Source organism: Oncorhynchus mykiss, chromosome 14 (assembly GCF_013265735.2).
Source record: "Oncorhynchus mykiss isolate Arlee chromosome 14, USDA_OmykA_1.1, whole genome shotgun sequence".
In the NCBI taxonomy this organism is placed as follows: domain Eukaryota; kingdom Metazoa; phylum Chordata; class Actinopteri; order Salmoniformes; family Salmonidae; genus Oncorhynchus; species Oncorhynchus mykiss.
In genome coordinates, this window is record NC_048578.1 from 41,359,349 (window position 1) to 41,376,916 (window position 17,568).

Sequence of the window (17,568 nt, forward strand, 5' to 3'; positions counted from 1 at the left end):
TTCAGAGAACTCTGAGTGCAGAATAACTGATGAATTTACAAATGCTCAACACTGGTTGAATATGGTCGGTGTCAGTAAAGTCGGCACAACATGTAATTGAATTGTTGCCAGCAGCACAGTTACAGTCACCAACACTCTGGATAAAATGTAAACAGCCTAACCAGCTCTGCTAGGGGCGAGGAAAATAGTCGGGAGTGAGGTGTTCTCTCATTTGTGTCTGGAAATAATTGCTAGCAAACGTTATCCAGTTAGCCTGGGTGCTTGACTGTGATTGAGACACTACTCCTCCTGCCAGTGTCCACCTCATTTACTAACAGACAAGTTGACAACTTGCTCTGGATTTACGAAAGCCCAGAGCGCACTATGGCGCTCCAGATTGAATTTATGAACACACCTGAAACCGTAAAATGTCTAGGTTGCATAGCAACAGCACCAACTTCTGGTAGACAGGCGAAGCACTAGTATGCTCAACTGAAAGAATACTGTTTGTTTACAGTATACTAAAATTAACTAATAGTTTATACTATGCATTATGTACTATACAGTATGTTAGTATGGGTATTCGAACACAGCTAGCAAAGGACTGAAATGTTTGCCTGCCTGTTGAAGTCCAGAGAGGACAAATGAATACATATTTTTTCTCCCCTCATTATGTCGAGATCACAATTTATTTATCTCATGATCAAATCAGCTTTTATTTGTCACATGTGCCGATTACAACATGCGCCTTATCGTGAAATGCTTACATGCCCTTAAAACCAACAAGTTTTAAGAAAATAGAGTTAAGAAAATATTTACTAGATAAACTATAGTAAAAAATAAAATAAGGTAACACAATAAAATAACAATAATGAGACTATATACAGCGGGTACCGGTACAGAGTCAGTGTGTGGGGGTACAGGTTAGTCGAGGTAATGTGTACATGTAGGTGGGGGTAAAGTGACTATGCATAGATAATAAACAGCAAGTAGCAGCAGTGTAAAAACAAAGGGGGGGGGGGGGGGGGGTCAATGTAAATAGTCCAGTGGCCATTTGATTAATTATTCAGCAGTCTTATGGCTTGGGGCTAGAATCTGTTAAGGAGCCCGTTGGACCGAGACTTGGTGCGGTACTGCTTGCTGTCCGGTAGCAGAGAAAAAGTACTCAATTGTCATACTTGAATAAAAGTAAAGATACCTTCATAGAAAATGACTCAAGTAAAAGTGAAAGTCACCCAGTAAAATATTACTTGAGTAAACATCTAAAAGTATTTGGTTTTAAATATACTTAAGTATCAAAAGTAAAAGTATAAACCATTTCAAATTCCTTATATTAAGCAAAGCAGACGGCATATTTTTATTTTATTATTATTGACAGATAGCCAGGGGCTACTCCAACACAAATCATTTACAAACAAAGCATTTGTGTTTAGTGAGTCCACCAGATCAGAGGCAGTAGAGATGACCAGGGATGTTCTCTGTTTAGTGAGTCCTCCAGATCAGAGGCAGTAGGGATGACCAGGGATGTTCTCTGTTTAGTGAGTCCTCCAGATCAGAGGCAGTAGGGATGACCAGGGATGTTCTCTGTTTAGTGAGTCCTCCAGATCAGAGGCAGTAGGGATGACCGGGGATATTCTCTGTTTAGTGAGTCCACCAGATCAGAGGCAGTAGGGATGACCAGGGATGTTCTCTGTTTAGTGAGTCCTCCAGATCAGAGGCAGTAGGGATGACCAGGGATGTTCTCTGTTTAGTGAGTCCACCAGATCAGAGGCAGTAGGGATGACCAGGGATGTTCTCTGTTTAGTGAGTCCTCCAGATCAGAGGCAGTAGGGATGACCAGGGATGTTCTCTGTTTAGTGAGTCCACCAGATCAGAGGCAGTAGGGATGACCGGGGATGTTCTCTGTTTAGTGAGTCCACCAGATCAGAGGCAGTAGGGATGACCGGGGATGTTCTCTGTTTAGTGAGTCCACCAGATCAGAGGCAGTAGGGATGACCGGGGATGTTCTCTTTTTAGTGAGTCCACCAGATCAGAGGCAGTAGGGATGACCAGGGATGTTCTCTGTTTAGTGAGTCCACCAGATCAGAGGCAGTAGGAATGCCTACTCCACTATACTGTACTGTACTGTACTGTACTGAACTCTACTGTACTGAGCTGTACTCTACTATACTCTACTGTACTGTACTGTACTGAACTCTACTGTACTGAGCTGTACTCTACTATACTCTACTATACTGTACTGTACTGAACTCTACTGTACTGAACTATAGTCTACTTTAATGAACTCTACTCTACTGAACTCTACGGTGCTGAGCTCTACTGTGCTATACTCTACTGTAATGTACTGAACTCTACTCTACTGTAGTGTACTGAACTATAGTCTACTTGAATGAACTCTACTCTACTGAACTTTACGGTGCTGAGCTCTACTGTACTGTACTGAACTCTACTCTACTGAGCTCTACTGTGCTATACTCTACTGTAGTGTACTGAACTCTGCTCTAATGTAGTGTACTGAACTCTACTGAGCTCTACCGTGCTATACTCTACTGTAGTGTACTGAACTCTGCTCTACTGTACTGTACTGTGCTATAGTCTACTGTAGTGTACTGAACTCTACTGTACTGTACTGAACTCTACTGTAGTGTACTGAACTCTACTGTACTGTACTGAACTCTACTGTGCTGTACTGAACTCTACTCTACTGAGCTCTATTGTGCTGTACTGAACTCTACTCTACTCTACTGAGCTCTACAGTACTGTACTGAACTCTACTCTACTGAGCTCTACTGTACTGTACTGAACTCTACTCTACTGAGCTCTACTGTACTGTACTGAACTCTACTCTACTGAGCTCTACAGTACTGTACTGAACTCTACTCTACTGAGCTCTATTGTACTGTACTGAACTCTACTCTACTCTACTGAGCTCTACAGTACTGTACTGAACTCTACTCTACTGAGCTCTACTGTACTGTACTCTACTGAACTGTACATCACAAAGAGAAATACATTCATATCCGTCATTATACATTTCTATGTAGTACTGGTCAGGGACCCATGATGAAATTCTGTTACCGCAAATCCGTTACCGGGTGTAAATCCACTTCACTTAATGTAGTTCAGTAACCAAAATATATTTTTTCAAAGTCAATGTGTCATGTCATTCTTTCTGCAGACAGGCATCTTTCCACCTTCATTGACACGTGGTCACATAAAACACTGAGGGAGATTTATCAGAAATTCTGTTACCAATCTTTGCATCTGCACCGTTCTTCCAGTAATTGTGTTTTTTTTTTGTAAAATTGTTAAAAAATCAGTCTTTGTGCACAGAGTATGGTTTGTTCAACTTTTAAAATCAATGCTTTTTGTTTGGCATGAATGTTCAAGTGAATGATCTGAGTCTCAGTGCAATTCAGCTAGCTTGGACTTGCCCTGAAACAAACCGAGGAACCAACCAGCTACTGTTACGACATCGTTGTGTTGTTGTTCATTATCGGAAAATAGTCAGTTGAATTATGAAAAGCGTCATGTCCACAAAACCAAAACAAAAAGTACAACTTCCGGGGAGAAAAGGAACAACATCAACCCGTTACTGTCATGAAGTTGTTCTGTGGTGAGGACAAGCCTGGCAGGGTAGGCCTTGTGTTTTCCCTTCACTCACAGCCTCTTCCGGGAATATGAAATGTCCTCTTTTGTGTGGGAAATAAAAAACTAGCAAATGACTAAGCTAAGCTGCACATGAATGAGTCTAGGAAATGTATTGTATTGATATGTGTGTATAATAATATCTCTATTACTACCTATATATCTAGCGCTGGAAACCCAAAGAGGAACTGCTGAGTGTGTAAGTCTACATCTAATTGAAATGGTCCCGTTCATGATCTAAAAAAAACGTCAAGTTAAATTCAACAACAAAGCCTCTTCACGTCTATAAAACAAAACTAAAGGAAAACTTCAGGGGATCACCTCAAAGCTGACTGTGAGAAACCCTGAGAAAGAGACATCTTTTGACCACAACCACTTACTGTTATACGTTTACGTCCTAAATGGCACACTGTTCCCTATGTAGTGCACTACTTTTGACCAGAGGCCTATGGGCTCTAGTGCACTATATATAGGGAATAGGGTTCCATTTAGGATGCGCACCGTGGTGTTGTGATTCTGTGGTGAGGAGAAGCCCTGTGTTTTCCCGCCCACTCACTTGGCTGTTGCCCGGGGCGATGGTGACAGTAAATGAACAGGGACGACAGTACTGACAGCTGAACAGAGAATGTGTCCCAAATGGCACCCAAGTTCCTATAGCGTGCACTAGGGCCCATAGGTCTCTGGTCAAAAGTAGTGCACCATGGAGAGAATAGGGTTCCATTTGGGACGCGAGCTGAACAGTCACAGGAAATGCCTCAGTGTAGTCCCCGGTTTTACTTCCCTCCCTGGATGAGAGGACAGTCCTCCTGACAGCTGATAATAATGGGAAGCAAAAGCACTAAAATTACAGAGTTTTATTTTGTCAATTCATGCTTTCATAATTTCCAGTATGTGGAGTAATCTCTCTCTCCCTCTCTCTCTCAATTCAATTCAGTATACTTTATTGACATGACAAGTTAAATTACTTACATTACATCTCTCTCTCTCTCTCTCTCTCTCTCTCTCTCTCTCTCTCTCTCTCTCTCTCAAAACAATTCAATTCAGTATACTTTTTTGACATGGCAAGTTAAAATATCTACATTTAATAATACCAAAAGGTTACCTTGACTTGGAAGAGTTCCAGCATTGTTTTGGATAGTCATACCCAGCTAGCTAACATAGCATCCCTCTGTCATAGCCAGCTAGCTAACGTAGCATCCCTCTGTTATAGCCAGCTAGCTAACGTAGCATCCCTCTGTCATACCCAGCTAGCTAACATAGCATCCCTCTGTCATAGCCAGCTAGCTAACGTAGCATCCCTCTGTTATAGCCAGCTAGCTAACGTAGCATCCCTCTGTTATAGCCAGCTAGCTAACGTAGCATCCCTCTGTTATAGCCAGTTAGCTAACGTAGCATCCCTCTGTTGTAGCCAGCTAGCTAACATAGCATCCCTCTGTTATAGCCAGCTAGCTAACGTAGCATCCCTCTGTCATAGCCAGCTAGCTAACGTAGCATCCCTCTGTCATAGCCAGCTAGCTAACTTAGCATGGTTCTGTTTGAGCAGGGTGTTTCAGTAGGCTAAACTAGCTAGCTACATTTGCTAGCTAAGTAAGTGAAACTGAAAGTAAAAAAATTAAAGACAAAATCTCTGTATTTCTCTCTTACTTGTCCTTCATTTTGGAAGAAATTAATTTGTTCTAAACTGTTAAACTATTTTCTTTCTCTCTTTTTGAGTAAACTACTCAACACATTTTATACACTGCAGTGCTAGCTAACTGTAGCTTATGTTTTTAATACTAGATCAATTCTCTGATCCTTTGATTGGGTGGACAACATGTCAGTTCATGCTGCAAGAGCTCTGATAGGTTGGAGGACATCCTCTGGACGTTGTCATAATTACTGTGTAAGTCTATGGATGGGGGTGAGAACCATGAGCCTCCTAGATTTTGTATTGAAGTCAATGTACCCAGAGGAGAACGGAAGCTAGCTGTCCTCCAGCTGCACCATGGTGCTACCCTACCGAATGCTGTTGAGGCTACTGTCTACCTTCATTGCAAATTGTTTATTTTAATACATTTTTTGGTGACGTGAATATATTTAGTATAGTTTTATCTAAAAAAGGATAACTTTTGAAATGTTTTACAGCTAAACACTTTATGAAATTCACTGAAGAGGATGGTCCTCCCCTTCCTCCTCTGAGGAGCCTCCACTGTTTCCAAACATGGTCTGTATGTTTGATCATTTCATTTAAAATACCATCAGCACCACAGGCGTTTTGGGGTTGGAGAGTGTATAGTTTTCCCAATAATTATTGTTCTGTAATTGGTGTATCCACAGGATTCTGATAGTCTTTAACTGCTGATTCAAGGATTTGTAATTTTTCTTGAATATCTTTTTGTTCTAGGCTCTTTGTTATATTGCTGTAGAGGTTTTCAAAGTGATTTCTCCACATATCCCCATTTTGGATAGCTAATTCCTTATGATGAGGTTTGTTTAATTTATTCCAATTCTCCCAGAAGTGGTTTGATTACATGGATTCCTCAATTCCATCCTGCTGATTTCTAATGTGCTGTTCCTTTTTTGTTCTTAGGGTGTGTTTGTATTGCTTCAGTGTTTCCCCATATTGAAGGCGTATATTTTTGTTGTCTGGTTCTCTGTTTTTGATGAAATGTATTTCTCAATGACTTTCTTAGATTTCTCCAATCATTATCAAACCATTTTTCACGATCTATTCATTTTGGTTTGCTCTTATGTTTCTTCAGATTAGCCAAGGAGGCTAATCTGTCAAATATAAAGTTTCTGTTCCGGCTAAATGTAAACCTGTTGTAGGAGAATGTCAAGGCTAAAACCTTGTCCAGGAGAGATTGGTCTGATTGGACTTTAGCCATGTCTTTATGTTCACTAGTCTGATTGGCCTTTTGCCGTGTCTTCATGTTTTTTGTGAAGGTGTGATAGGTGGTACAGTTGTGTGTCTGATAGCAGTGTATTCCAGACATGGGAAGCTCTCACAGAGAAAGCAGATTAACTTGAGGTGCTTTTCCTTAAGGGATCTATCCAGTCACCTTTCTTTATTTATGTTTGACCTTTATTTAACTAGGCAAGTCAGTTAAAGAACAAATTCTTATTTTCAATGGGGTTCTGTTAAGAGCCTCCTTGCTGATTTTTAACCAGATAAAGAATTCTCCTGTTTTGATCAATTCGATTGAATTAATTGGTTCAAATGTTTACCATATTAGCATTCCCCCTGAGTCTCTGCCCTGTCCTGAGTCTCTGCCCTGTCCCGAGTCTCTGCCCTGTCCTGAGTCTCTGCCCTGTCCTGAGTCTCTGCCCTGTCCCGAGTCTCTGCCCTGTCCTGAGTCTCTGCCCTGTCCTGAGTCTCTGCCCTGTCCTGAGTCTCTGCCCTGTCCCGAGTCTCTGCCCTGTCCTGAGTCTCTGCCCTGTCCTGAGTCTCTGCCCTGTCCCGAGTCTCTGCCCTGTCCCGAGTCTCTGCCCTGTCCCGAGTCTCTGCCCTGTCCCGAGTCTCTGCCCTGTCCCGAGTCTCTTCCCTGTCCTGAGTCTCTACCCTGTCCTGAGCCTCTGCCCTGTCCTGAGCCTCTGCCCTGTCCTGAGTCTCTGCCCTGTCTGATTCCTTTAATTTAGTGGATGGTAGGATTATCTCCCTATAACGTAGTGGACAGCCAGTGGAAATCACCTCTGCACCATGTTTCCTGTAGTACTACAATATCAACATCATCAATTTCTTTCAGGAAGTCTGGGTTTCTGCTCCTTAGCCCAAAAGCAGAGGACTTTAATCCTTGTAAATTCCAACATGCAACGTAAAAATATTGCATAACTGTTTTTTCTTTACCTTCCAAAATGAGATAAACACTCTCAATCCAAGAAGAACTATTAAAATAGGATTTTTCAATTAACGTTAACTCTTATTATGTAAATGTGATTTGTTTATCATTTAGGATAACATTTGTGACATGCCACTTGGGTGGGTGTAGTGTGGGGATGGTGGAGTTGTTGTGCTCATCCGTGACCTTCGACCTATCACATGTGCGCATCCATGACCCTCGGCCTATCACGTGACCATAGTAGACATGTGTTTAATGTCACTCATTTCGTTGGTGGGAGGTGGGCCAGTTGCTCCTCTCACAGACTGTGCATAGCTCTGCCTGCACCATACCATACCACACCATACCACACCATACCACACCACACCACACCACACCACACCATACCACACCACACCATACCACACCACACCATACCACGCCACCCCATATCACACCACACCACACCATACCACACCACACCATACCACACCATACCATACCACACCACATCACACCACACCACACCACACCACACCACACCACACCACACCACACCACACCACACCACACCACACCACACCACACCACACCACACCACACCACACTACACTACACTACACTACACTACACTACACTACACTACACTACACTACACTACACTACACTACACCACACCACACCATACCACATGGGGTGTCATTGTGTCATTGGGGACGCAACTAATGACTAAACCACACACAAGACTGACAAACAATGTGTGTAGCTCAGTCGGTAGAGCGATGAGCAGCCAGGGGTTGTGGGTTTGAGTCCCACGTATTAAAATGTATCCACTCGCTACGGTCAGTCGCTCTGGATGAGAGTGTCTGCTAAAGGACCTAATGTTAGTGTCCTCTGTGTTGTTTTCAGCACAATGTACCGGACACTCATTCTCTCTACAGTCATTAACTTTTATGGTGAACCTTTTGCTCTCAAGGCATCGAACGCTTTGTTCCACTGGCCAATAAAAGGTTAATAAAAACTCAACTTTTATGGCCACCATGACAGCTATTTACTGATGATCTTGTTATTCGTCAGCTATCAGCTGAACGGGGAGAATAGAATAATATATTAAGATAATTAGATCTCGGAAAATGTAGCAAATTCCTAATGTGCTGAAGTTGACATATTTTACACAAAGACGACCGTTTTAGGCGATTTAAATACTTGTTGATGGTAATAGCTGAATAACAAGTGAATTACATAATAATAACAACTACAACTACAGAACTCGATGTCACAGGAAGGCCATAAAGATCATCAAGGACAACAACCACCCGAGCCACTTCCTGTTCACCCCGCTATCATCCAGAAGGAGAGGTCAGTACAGGTGCATTAAATCTGGGACCGAGAGACTGAAAAACAGCTTCTATCTCAAGGCCATCAGACTGTTAAACAGCCATCACTAGCACCTAGGTAAAAAAATCTAGGTAAAGAGTAGGTAGGTAGGTAGGTAGGTAAAACATCTGTCGTTCTGTCCCTGAACAAGGCAGTTAACCCACTGTTCCTAGGCCGTCATTGTAAATAAGAATTTGTTCTTAACTGACTTGCCTAGTTAAATAAAGGTTAAATAAATCTAATTAAAAAACCTTAGAGGCTGCTGCCCTATATACATAGACTTGAAATCACTGGCCACTTTAGTAATGGAACACTGGTCACTTTAATAAATCAAATCAAATCAAATGTATTTATATAGCCCTTCGTACATCAGCTGATATCTCAAAGTGCTGTACAGAAACCCAGCCTAAAACCCCAAACAGCAAGCAATGCAGGTGTAGAAGCACGGTGGCTAGGAAAAACTCCCTAGAAAGGCCAAAACCTAGGAAGAAACCTAGAGAGGAACCAGGCTATGAGGGGTGGCCAGTCCTCTTCTGGCTGTGCCGGGTGGAGATTATAACAGAACATGGCCAAGATGTTCAAATGTTCATAAATGACCAGCATGGTCGAATAATAATAAGGCAGAACAGTTGAAACTGGAGCAGCAGCACAGTCAGGTTTACATATTTTTCATATACTGTATTCTATTCTACTGTATTCTATTCTACTGTATTCTATTCTACTGTATTCTATTCTACTGTATTCTATTCTACTGTATTCTATTCTACTGTATTTTAGTCTATGCCGCTCGGACATTGCTCGTCCAAATATTTATATATTTTTAATTCCATTTCTTTACTTTAGATTTGTGTGTATTGTTGTGAAATGGTTAGATATTACTTGTTAGATATTACTGCACTGTTGGAGCTAGAAACACAAGCATTTCGCTAGACCCGCAATGACATCTGCTAAACGGGTGTATGTGACCCATAACATTTGATTTGATTTATCTATACTTTATATTTTGATATAAATACTTAATTATTCTATTTTATAATGGGATATATATATTGGGATATATAAGTAGGCCAGTCTCCTTAGTCTACCCATAGCGACATGCCCAATCAGAGATACTTTCACTATCCTTTCCCTGATATCTCTGGCCCCATAATATAGCTGCTACCAGCCCCCATAATCATTTCACACACAGAAAGACATTATTTTAAAACTCTTGTGTTTGTAATGTTTACCTATTAATGTCTGATTGTTTGTTGTTGTTTTGTTTTCACTTGTTTTGGCAATGTAAACATATGTTTCCCATGCCAATAAAGCCTCTGTGACTAGAACTGAGAGGAGCTGGTGGAAGGGTGGGTGGGTGGCCTTCATTGGTTGACTCGAAAGCGCGATGACGTATGTGCAAACCCGTGCGGGCAGTGTACCAGGAAGGGAGTAAGTAGTATGATGTCATTGTTTTCTCCCTCACTAGAAGAGATACTATATAAGTCCTTTTCACAGGCTACCCTCAGAACAACCTCGGGAATGAAAAGGAAAACTTGTTTTTAACAAGAAACAACCAAAGAAAATACACACGAGAAGAGGAACGGATTGTTGTATTTTTTTATTCTACATTTATTCATTGTTACTGATTTTTTAAATTTTCTCTCAGTTTACATTCATTTTGGGAAAACCTCAAAGAAGCTAAGGAGAACAAAAGAACATACAACTGTTTCAAGAATAAATCTACTTGTGTCTTTAAAAAAAGAAAACCTCACAAGTTGCTATAGGAACAGGTGACACAGACCACCCAGGGGTTTATTTGCCTGTTCCACAGCCTATCTACTTGTATTTAACATTTGACGCCCGCCGCCCTTCTACTATGGTGATAATGGAAGTCCCCAGCATCGATGCCATGTCCCTCCGCGGGCTGCTGGAGGGGGAAGACCCGGGCTGTCTGGTCCTGGACTGCCGCTCATTCTTCTCCTTCAACTCCTCTCACATCCCCGGGTCCACCAACGTCCGCTTCAGTACTATAGTCCGCCGGAGGGCCAGAGGGGGGCTGGGGGTGGGACACATCGTGCCCAACGAGGACACGCGGAACCGGCTTCTCTCCGGGGAGTATCAGTCGGTAGTGTTTCTGGATGATCGGAGTTTGGACTTTGGCCAAGTGAAGAAGGACGGGACTCTAATGCTCGCCGTAACAGCGCTGTGCCGAAACCCGTGTGGGACTAGTTTCTTCTTTCTCACAGGTAATTTGATTTATTATAAACATGAAGCCTGTTTCTATAGCCTAGGCCTACTCCATATTGATTACGCACTCATGGTAACGAACGGCGCAACACAAAGTGCCATAGTGTAGGCCTACGTCAAATTAAAATCAAATCATATTGTATTGGTCACATACACGTGGTTAGCAGATGTTAATACGAGTGTAGCGAAATGCTTGTGCTTCTAATTCCAACAGTGCAGTAATATCTAACAAGTAATCTAACAATTCCCCAACAACTACCTAATACACACAAATCTAAAGGGGTGAAGAATATGTACATAGAAATATATGGATGAGCGATGGCAGAACGGCGTAGGCAAGACGCAGTAGATGGTATAAAATACAGTATATACATATGAGATGAGTAATATAGGATATGTAAACATTATTAAAGTGGAGTTATTTAAAGTGACAGTTATGAAGTGAACACTGTGACTGTACGGAAACAGCCGCTTTACAGCTGTTTCTGTTTATAACGATGAGATGGTGACGTGACTGTTGTACAGTAAGTATCCTTACGTCCCATCTTGTCATTGTTTAGGTGGTTTTGACACGTTCTCCTCGGAGTATCCAGAGATGTGTACCAAGCCGTCAGCTCCACAGGGACTCAGTCTGCCCCTCAGCGCCCGTCCAGACAGCGCCGAGCCCGGCTGCAGTCCATGCAGTACACCGCTCTATGACCAGGTACGTTTTCCATAAAACATGTCTTTTCTATGTTATTACTGTTTAACGGCACTTTTACCTGTATAAAAAATAAACCAACGTCGGTGTGTCGTCAAACAATAGATTCTGTCGTCTTAAACTAACCTCAATTTGGTAGGCTACAGGCGTAAGTATTGATAGTCTTTGACATTGTTTTCTGTTCCTATCGTCATCTCTAATAACACTTTGACATGTTATTACTCTCAAAACAATGTCAATGTGTCATCAAACTATAGATTTGGACATCTTAGACTATCTTTATTATGGTGGTTGACTGTTGTCTGTCCTGTTCCTCTCCTCCTCTCCAGGGTGTTCCAGTGGAGATCCTTCCCTTCCTCTACCTGGGCAGTGCCTACCATGCCTCCAGAAAGGACATGATAGACATGCTGGGTATCACTGCTCTCATCAACGTATCAGCTAACTGCCCCAACCACTTTGAAGAGTCCTTCCAGTACAAGAGTATCCCCGTAGAGGACAACCACAAGGCTGATATCTCCTCCTGGTTCAATGAGGCTATAGAGTTTATCGGTGAGTGTCTTTACATTACGGTCGTTTAGCAGACACTCCTATTCAGAACAACTAACAGTCTATTCAGCTTCAGGTAGCTGGGTAAGAAAACATATTGAGACCTTGGAACTATAGGGTTATATCTGACATGTTTGTAAAGAAAAATATATATATGAAAAAGAGCTATTCACATATAATTGATCTTTTAGATTATTATTCATATGTCTGTGAAGTTAGATTTTTGAAAAAGTACATTTTAATTTGGGAAAAAATTGAAAAACTAGAACGTTCTATTTGCATAAACCCATTTGAACTTAGTGCTATAAGGTTCTGTCTGCAATCCAGGCACAATCCTGAACAAATACAGACGGACCAATCAGAACATGTCTTTGCCACCTCCCTCTAGGTATGGTCTAGGCTAGTCTAGCCAGCAATAATGGTACGGGGGCAAAACAACAACACTCTCAGAAATGTTCAGGTGAGTGACGTGGCCACATCGATGCCAGTTATTCATCTGATGATCAAAATATATTTCTTCATGTCGGTAAATAGTGTTATTCCATCATTTATTTATTTCCATAGCTACAGTTGTCTTAAAAATGTCTAATTCAGAAGTGTCAAATAGAGCCGTATGGCTGAACCCAGATTGACATTTCAGAGCCATAAGGTTCAAAACAGTACTCTGTACTTCAGGTACCTTTTAAGGTTTGGTCCTTAGTGGGTTATTAAAGAAGAAGTCACTACAAAACACTTCTGGGACTTGAAAACGTTGATGCTCAATATTTCAGAACTATGCTTTGCACAGGTCACGATATCACAATTGTTGTAAGTAGCTAGCTAACTAATTCTCTCGTAACTCTAGATACCTGTCAAACATAGGACACAATCACCAAGCAAGGCAACCACAGCTGTAGTCATAGAAGCTATTGGTTTGGTGGGCAAACAAACTACTACAACTCAACAACCAACCCCCCCCCCCCCCTCAACAGCCAACCCCCTCCCTCTCAACAGCCAACCCCCTCCCTCTCAACAGCCGACCCCCTCCCTCTCAACAGCCGACCCCCTCCCTCTCTCAAACTCAACAGCCCTCTCTCCAACTCAACAGCCAACCCCCTCCCTCTCTCCAACTCAACAGCCAACCCCCTACCTCTCTCCCAACTCAACAGCCGACCCCCTCCCTCTCTCAAACTCAACAGCCCTCTCTCCAACTCAACAGCCAACCCCCTCCCTCTCTCCAACTCAACAGCCAACCCCCTCCCTCTCTCCAACTCAACAGCCAACCCCCTACCTCTCTCCCAACTCAACAGCCAACCCCCTCCCTCTCTCCCAACTCAACAGCCAACCCCCTCCCTCTCTCCATCACGCTCTCCTCTCCTCCATTCAATGACTTGGATTTAAATAGAAAAAAAGTTCCCTCCAAATTCCAACCAGCTGTCTGAGCCAGGGCTCCCTGCTTCACCACAATGGTGGTGACATCATCACAGCCCATCCAACCCTCTACTAGACCCCCCAGTTTAAAGAGGTGGTCCCTTTTCATGTGGGAGCCACAAAGCAGACCCAACAGACCCAGAACTCACTCTGCTTTTGTAGCAGGCAGCCAGAGAGAGAGAGACAGAGCTGTATGCCAAATGGAATCCTATTCCCTTTGTAGTACACTGCCCTGTCAAATGTATTGCACTATATATATAGGGAATAGGGAGCCATTTGGGATGTACCCAGAGAGAGGCTGATGGTTGAATGCAGCTCTCTCCTCTCCGTCTCTTTGTTCTGTCGGGACAAAAGGCAGTTTTCTCCACCAGGCTCACGGCCGGCCTTTCTCCCAGATTAATAACCCCAGCCGAGGGGCAACCAACCCCCCTTTGTCCCCTTCTGCCCCCTCTCCTTGGGGAATAGCCCCCCTGATCACCCACCACCCCAGACCCATCTAACTGCCCCATTCCTAAGTTAATGAGATGGGTCTGTTAGCAACACCATTAGTTAGTAACACTATGGAGGGTGATTTGCAACTGAAAGTTAGTCACTTCCTGCTGTGCCTTAGTAGGCCTACTGACTGAGCAAGGAGGATATTGGTAACTTCCTGCTGTGCCTTAAGGCTTCCGCATGCTTTAGTTCGGCTGGCGCATAGTAAACTGGTCTAGGGGAACCTAACGAGGGTGCACCGTACTTCCTTAAAAAACCTTAGCTTAAAAACAACAAAAAATCTGCAATAGTACTTTTTGTCCATTTTGAGATGCCGTAGCCAGTATACACGCCCTCAAAATAGATAACTCAAGAAATCTGTAGTTAATTTGGATGTGTTTGTCGAGGAGACCTTAGTCGCACAATTTTACATCTAAACTAAGATGTTTGGTGCTGTATTTCTCAATGAAAACATGTCATCGTCTCTGAATGATAACAAATACTTTATTGAAGAATCCCTACTGTTGACCAATCACCATCGAAGGGGCGTAGACTTGGTCTACCAACTTCTGCTTGCCTCGAGAGAACATTTAGTGTTCATGAACAGCCGGAAAAAAACCTTTACCGATGCCCAAAACGAACAAAAACGCCATAAAACACAAACGTGATCCGAACTGTTTTCGGCTGGGATGTGTGCATCCCATTTTACGTATGGGTGGTCCCAGGAATTGAACCCACTACCCTGTTGTTACAAGTGCCATTCTCTCCCAACTGAGCTACAAAGGACCAATGGTATTCTAACACAGTCAAGAGAAACCTTTCAGAAATCTGGCAACATCTTATACAACTGTCTCACACTTACAGAAGAACTAAGTTGAATATGTTGTATTGATACATAGTTGTACTAATCTCCCCTCTCCTTCTCTCTCTCCTGTAGACTCCATCCGTAATAAAGGTGGTCGTGTGTTTGTCCACTGCCAAGCCGGCATCTCCCGCTCCGCCACCATCTGTCTGGCCTACCTGATGAGGACCAACCGCGTGAAGCTGGACGAGGCCTTTGAGTTCGTCAAGCAACGCCGCAGCATCATCAGTCCTAACTTCAGCTTCATGGGCCAACTCCTACGGTTTGAGTCCCAGGTCCTGGCTACTTCATCCTGCTCGTCGGAAGCCGGGAGTCCTGCCCTGGGGAAGAGCAGTACGGTCTTTAACTTCCCCGTGTCTATCCCCGTCCATGGCTCTGCTGGACACGGACAGCTCTCCTTCCTCCACAGCCCCATCACCACCTCACCAAGCTGCTAAGGGGAAGAGTAGGATCAGATGGAGGGCTGTCTGTCTTAGCCTGGACTTGAACTGAACTGTCACTATTGGTGTCGAGTCGTTGTGAATACTAGTACTGTACTGTAACAATACTAGTAGTGACAATACTAGTAGTGTACTGTAACAATACTAGTAGTGTACTGTAACAATACTAGTAGTGTACTGTAAAAATACTAGTAGTGTACTGTGACAATACTAGTACTGTACTGTAACAATACTAGTGCTGTACTGTAACAATACTAGTAGTGACAATACTAGTAGTGTACTGTAACAATACTAGTAGTGTACTGTAACAATACTAGTAGTGTACTGTAGCAATACTAGTAGTGTACTGTAACACTACTCGGAGTGTACTGTAACAATAATAGTAGTGTACTGTAACAATACTAGTAGTGTACTGTAACACTACTCGGAGTGTACTGTCAGTGTCACTCAACTACAGGTGACTAAGGATTGAGTTTTGGATAGACATTGAGCTCTAGAACTGATGGAACCCTTATTGTTGCCCTTCCTGGTGTAAAGGTCATAAAGAAGTGATCTTGGCATCACAGGACAAAAGGGATCACTTTTGGAGAGACAAACCAAGTGACCTAGTTTATGGGTTAAATACACAGGTCTGCCCCATCGCCTTAAAAGGAGTTTCTCTGGCTACCAATATGGCAGTATTGTTATCACAGCATCCTCTTCTGAAGGTGAATGATACCCACAGATCTGCCTAGAATACCTCAACTTATAGGAAGAAACAGAGAAGTCAATGGCTGAAGGTGAATGATACCCACAGATCTGCCTAGAATACCTCAACTTCTAGGAAGAGACAGAGAAGTCAATGGCTGAAGGTGACTGATACCCACAGATCTGCCTAGAATACCTCATCTTATAGGAAGAAACAGAGAAGTCAATGGCTGAAGGTGAATGATACCCACAGATCTGCCTAGAATACCTCATCTTATAGGAAGAGACAGAGAAGTCAATGGCTGAAGGTGACTGGGGGAAAGGGTCAATTCTTTAAAGGAAGTTAGACGTATTTTAATGAGATGAAGAGAAGAAATTGTATTCAAAGAACTTTGTCAAGTATGCAAAGTCATTTAATGAGAGTGGTCAGCTTTTCATAATCACAATAGCAAAATGTACCTGCCACAACTCTACTCAAAATGGGCAAGTAAACCCTCCCTTGGTTACTCACAGACAGTCATCCTGAGAGAATCCCGCTAAATGCCTCGGCAAACGACACGCAGGCTGTCATCCTGAGAGAATCCCGCTAAATGCCTCGGCAAACGACACGCAGGTTTGGATAAATCACTCCTCAGGCTCTTTATTGTTGACGAACAATGAATGTATCTCTGATCTCTGGCCAATCGGCCGGCTCGGAGAGCGCCAGAAGGTTTAGTTTAAAGTGGATGGGAAAGCCCCATTCACATGCAAATGTATGCCTTTTATAAAACACCGTAAGACCCTGACGATCCCGACAAATATTGGGGGAACCAACCAACCAACCACCAGATACCTCTGAAACACCACCATGCCTTTGTAGTGCTAGCAGCTGTTAGCTAACACTAGCTCTGTTAGCAACATGTACCGTTCGCATGTTAGCTCTGTTAGCATCATGCTAGCTCTGTTGGCATCTTGTACTGTTAGTATCATTAGCATGCTAGCTCTGTTAGCATCGTCTACAATTAACATCTCTGGGAGAGAGTCAGAACCCCTAAAGCACTAAGACGGGGGATCAGGCTCACCAGAGACTGCTGTCTGTCATTACCTATGTGATATTTATTGAACTAAAGTAATATATTTCTTACCATATATATTTTTGCATATGTTTGTTAGTAGTTGTTTTTGATACCGTTAAATAAATCATATTTGTCTTTTGTACTTCGTTGCAGAACTTTGTCGTTTCTTTATTTTTGACACATAAAGTCAATTGGAAATGCTAAAAGACACCACAATCTATATTATATACATAGGATGACTATACACATGACTACATCATCAATCTAATGCTGACATCTAGGCTTCCAAATAAGAAATGTTATGGTTTAGCAGTGTTGGGCCTGAATTTCAGGACAAAACATTACAGAATAAAATATTATTTTAAAATAT

The 17,568-nt window shown here is 42.6% G+C and overlaps 1 protein-coding gene across 4 annotated transcripts; it reads left to right on the top strand.

Moving 5' to 3' along the window:
• The first annotated feature begins 10,267 nt into the window (after nt 1–10,267).
• On the top strand, nt 10,268–16,658 carry LOC110487960 (dual specificity protein phosphatase 1). 4 transcript variants are annotated; one of them, XR_005036000.1, is made up of 5 exons: nt 10,268–11,026; nt 11,588–11,730; nt 12,057–12,276; nt 15,092–16,379; nt 16,452–16,658. XR_005036000.1 is itself a non-coding variant. In XM_021559885.2 (4 exons), exons 1-4 carry the CDS (start codon nt 10,657–10,659, stop codon nt 15,451–15,453), a joined length of 1,095 nt encoding a protein of 364 aa, XP_021415560.2. In that variant the 5' UTR covers nt 10,268–10,656; the 3' UTR covers nt 15,454–16,658. The 4 variants fall into 4 exon arrangements, 1 of the variants encoding a protein (XP_021415560.2); XR_005036002.1 differs by having other exon boundaries at nt 15,092–16,307; XR_005036001.1 differs by having other exon boundaries at nt 15,092–16,163; nt 16,236–16,658.
• The last annotated feature ends 910 nt before the right edge of the window (nt 16,659–17,568 follow it).

What these genes read in the sequence shown, in the direction of transcription:
- LOC110487960 (XM_021559885.2), top strand. Translation starts at nt 10,657, where the DNA reads ATGGTGATAATGGAAGTCCCCAGCATCGATGCCATGTCCCTCCGCGGG. An exon ending in TAGTTTCTTCTTTCTCACAG is followed by an intron (nt 11,027 to 11,587) that starts GTAATTTGATTT and finishes GTCATTGTTTAG; the next exon opens with GTGGTTTTGACACGTTCTCC. An exon ending in GTACACCGCTCTATGACCAG is followed by an intron (nt 11,731 to 12,056) that starts GTACGTTTTCCA and finishes CCTCCTCTCCAG; the next exon opens with GGTGTTCCAGTGGAGATCCT.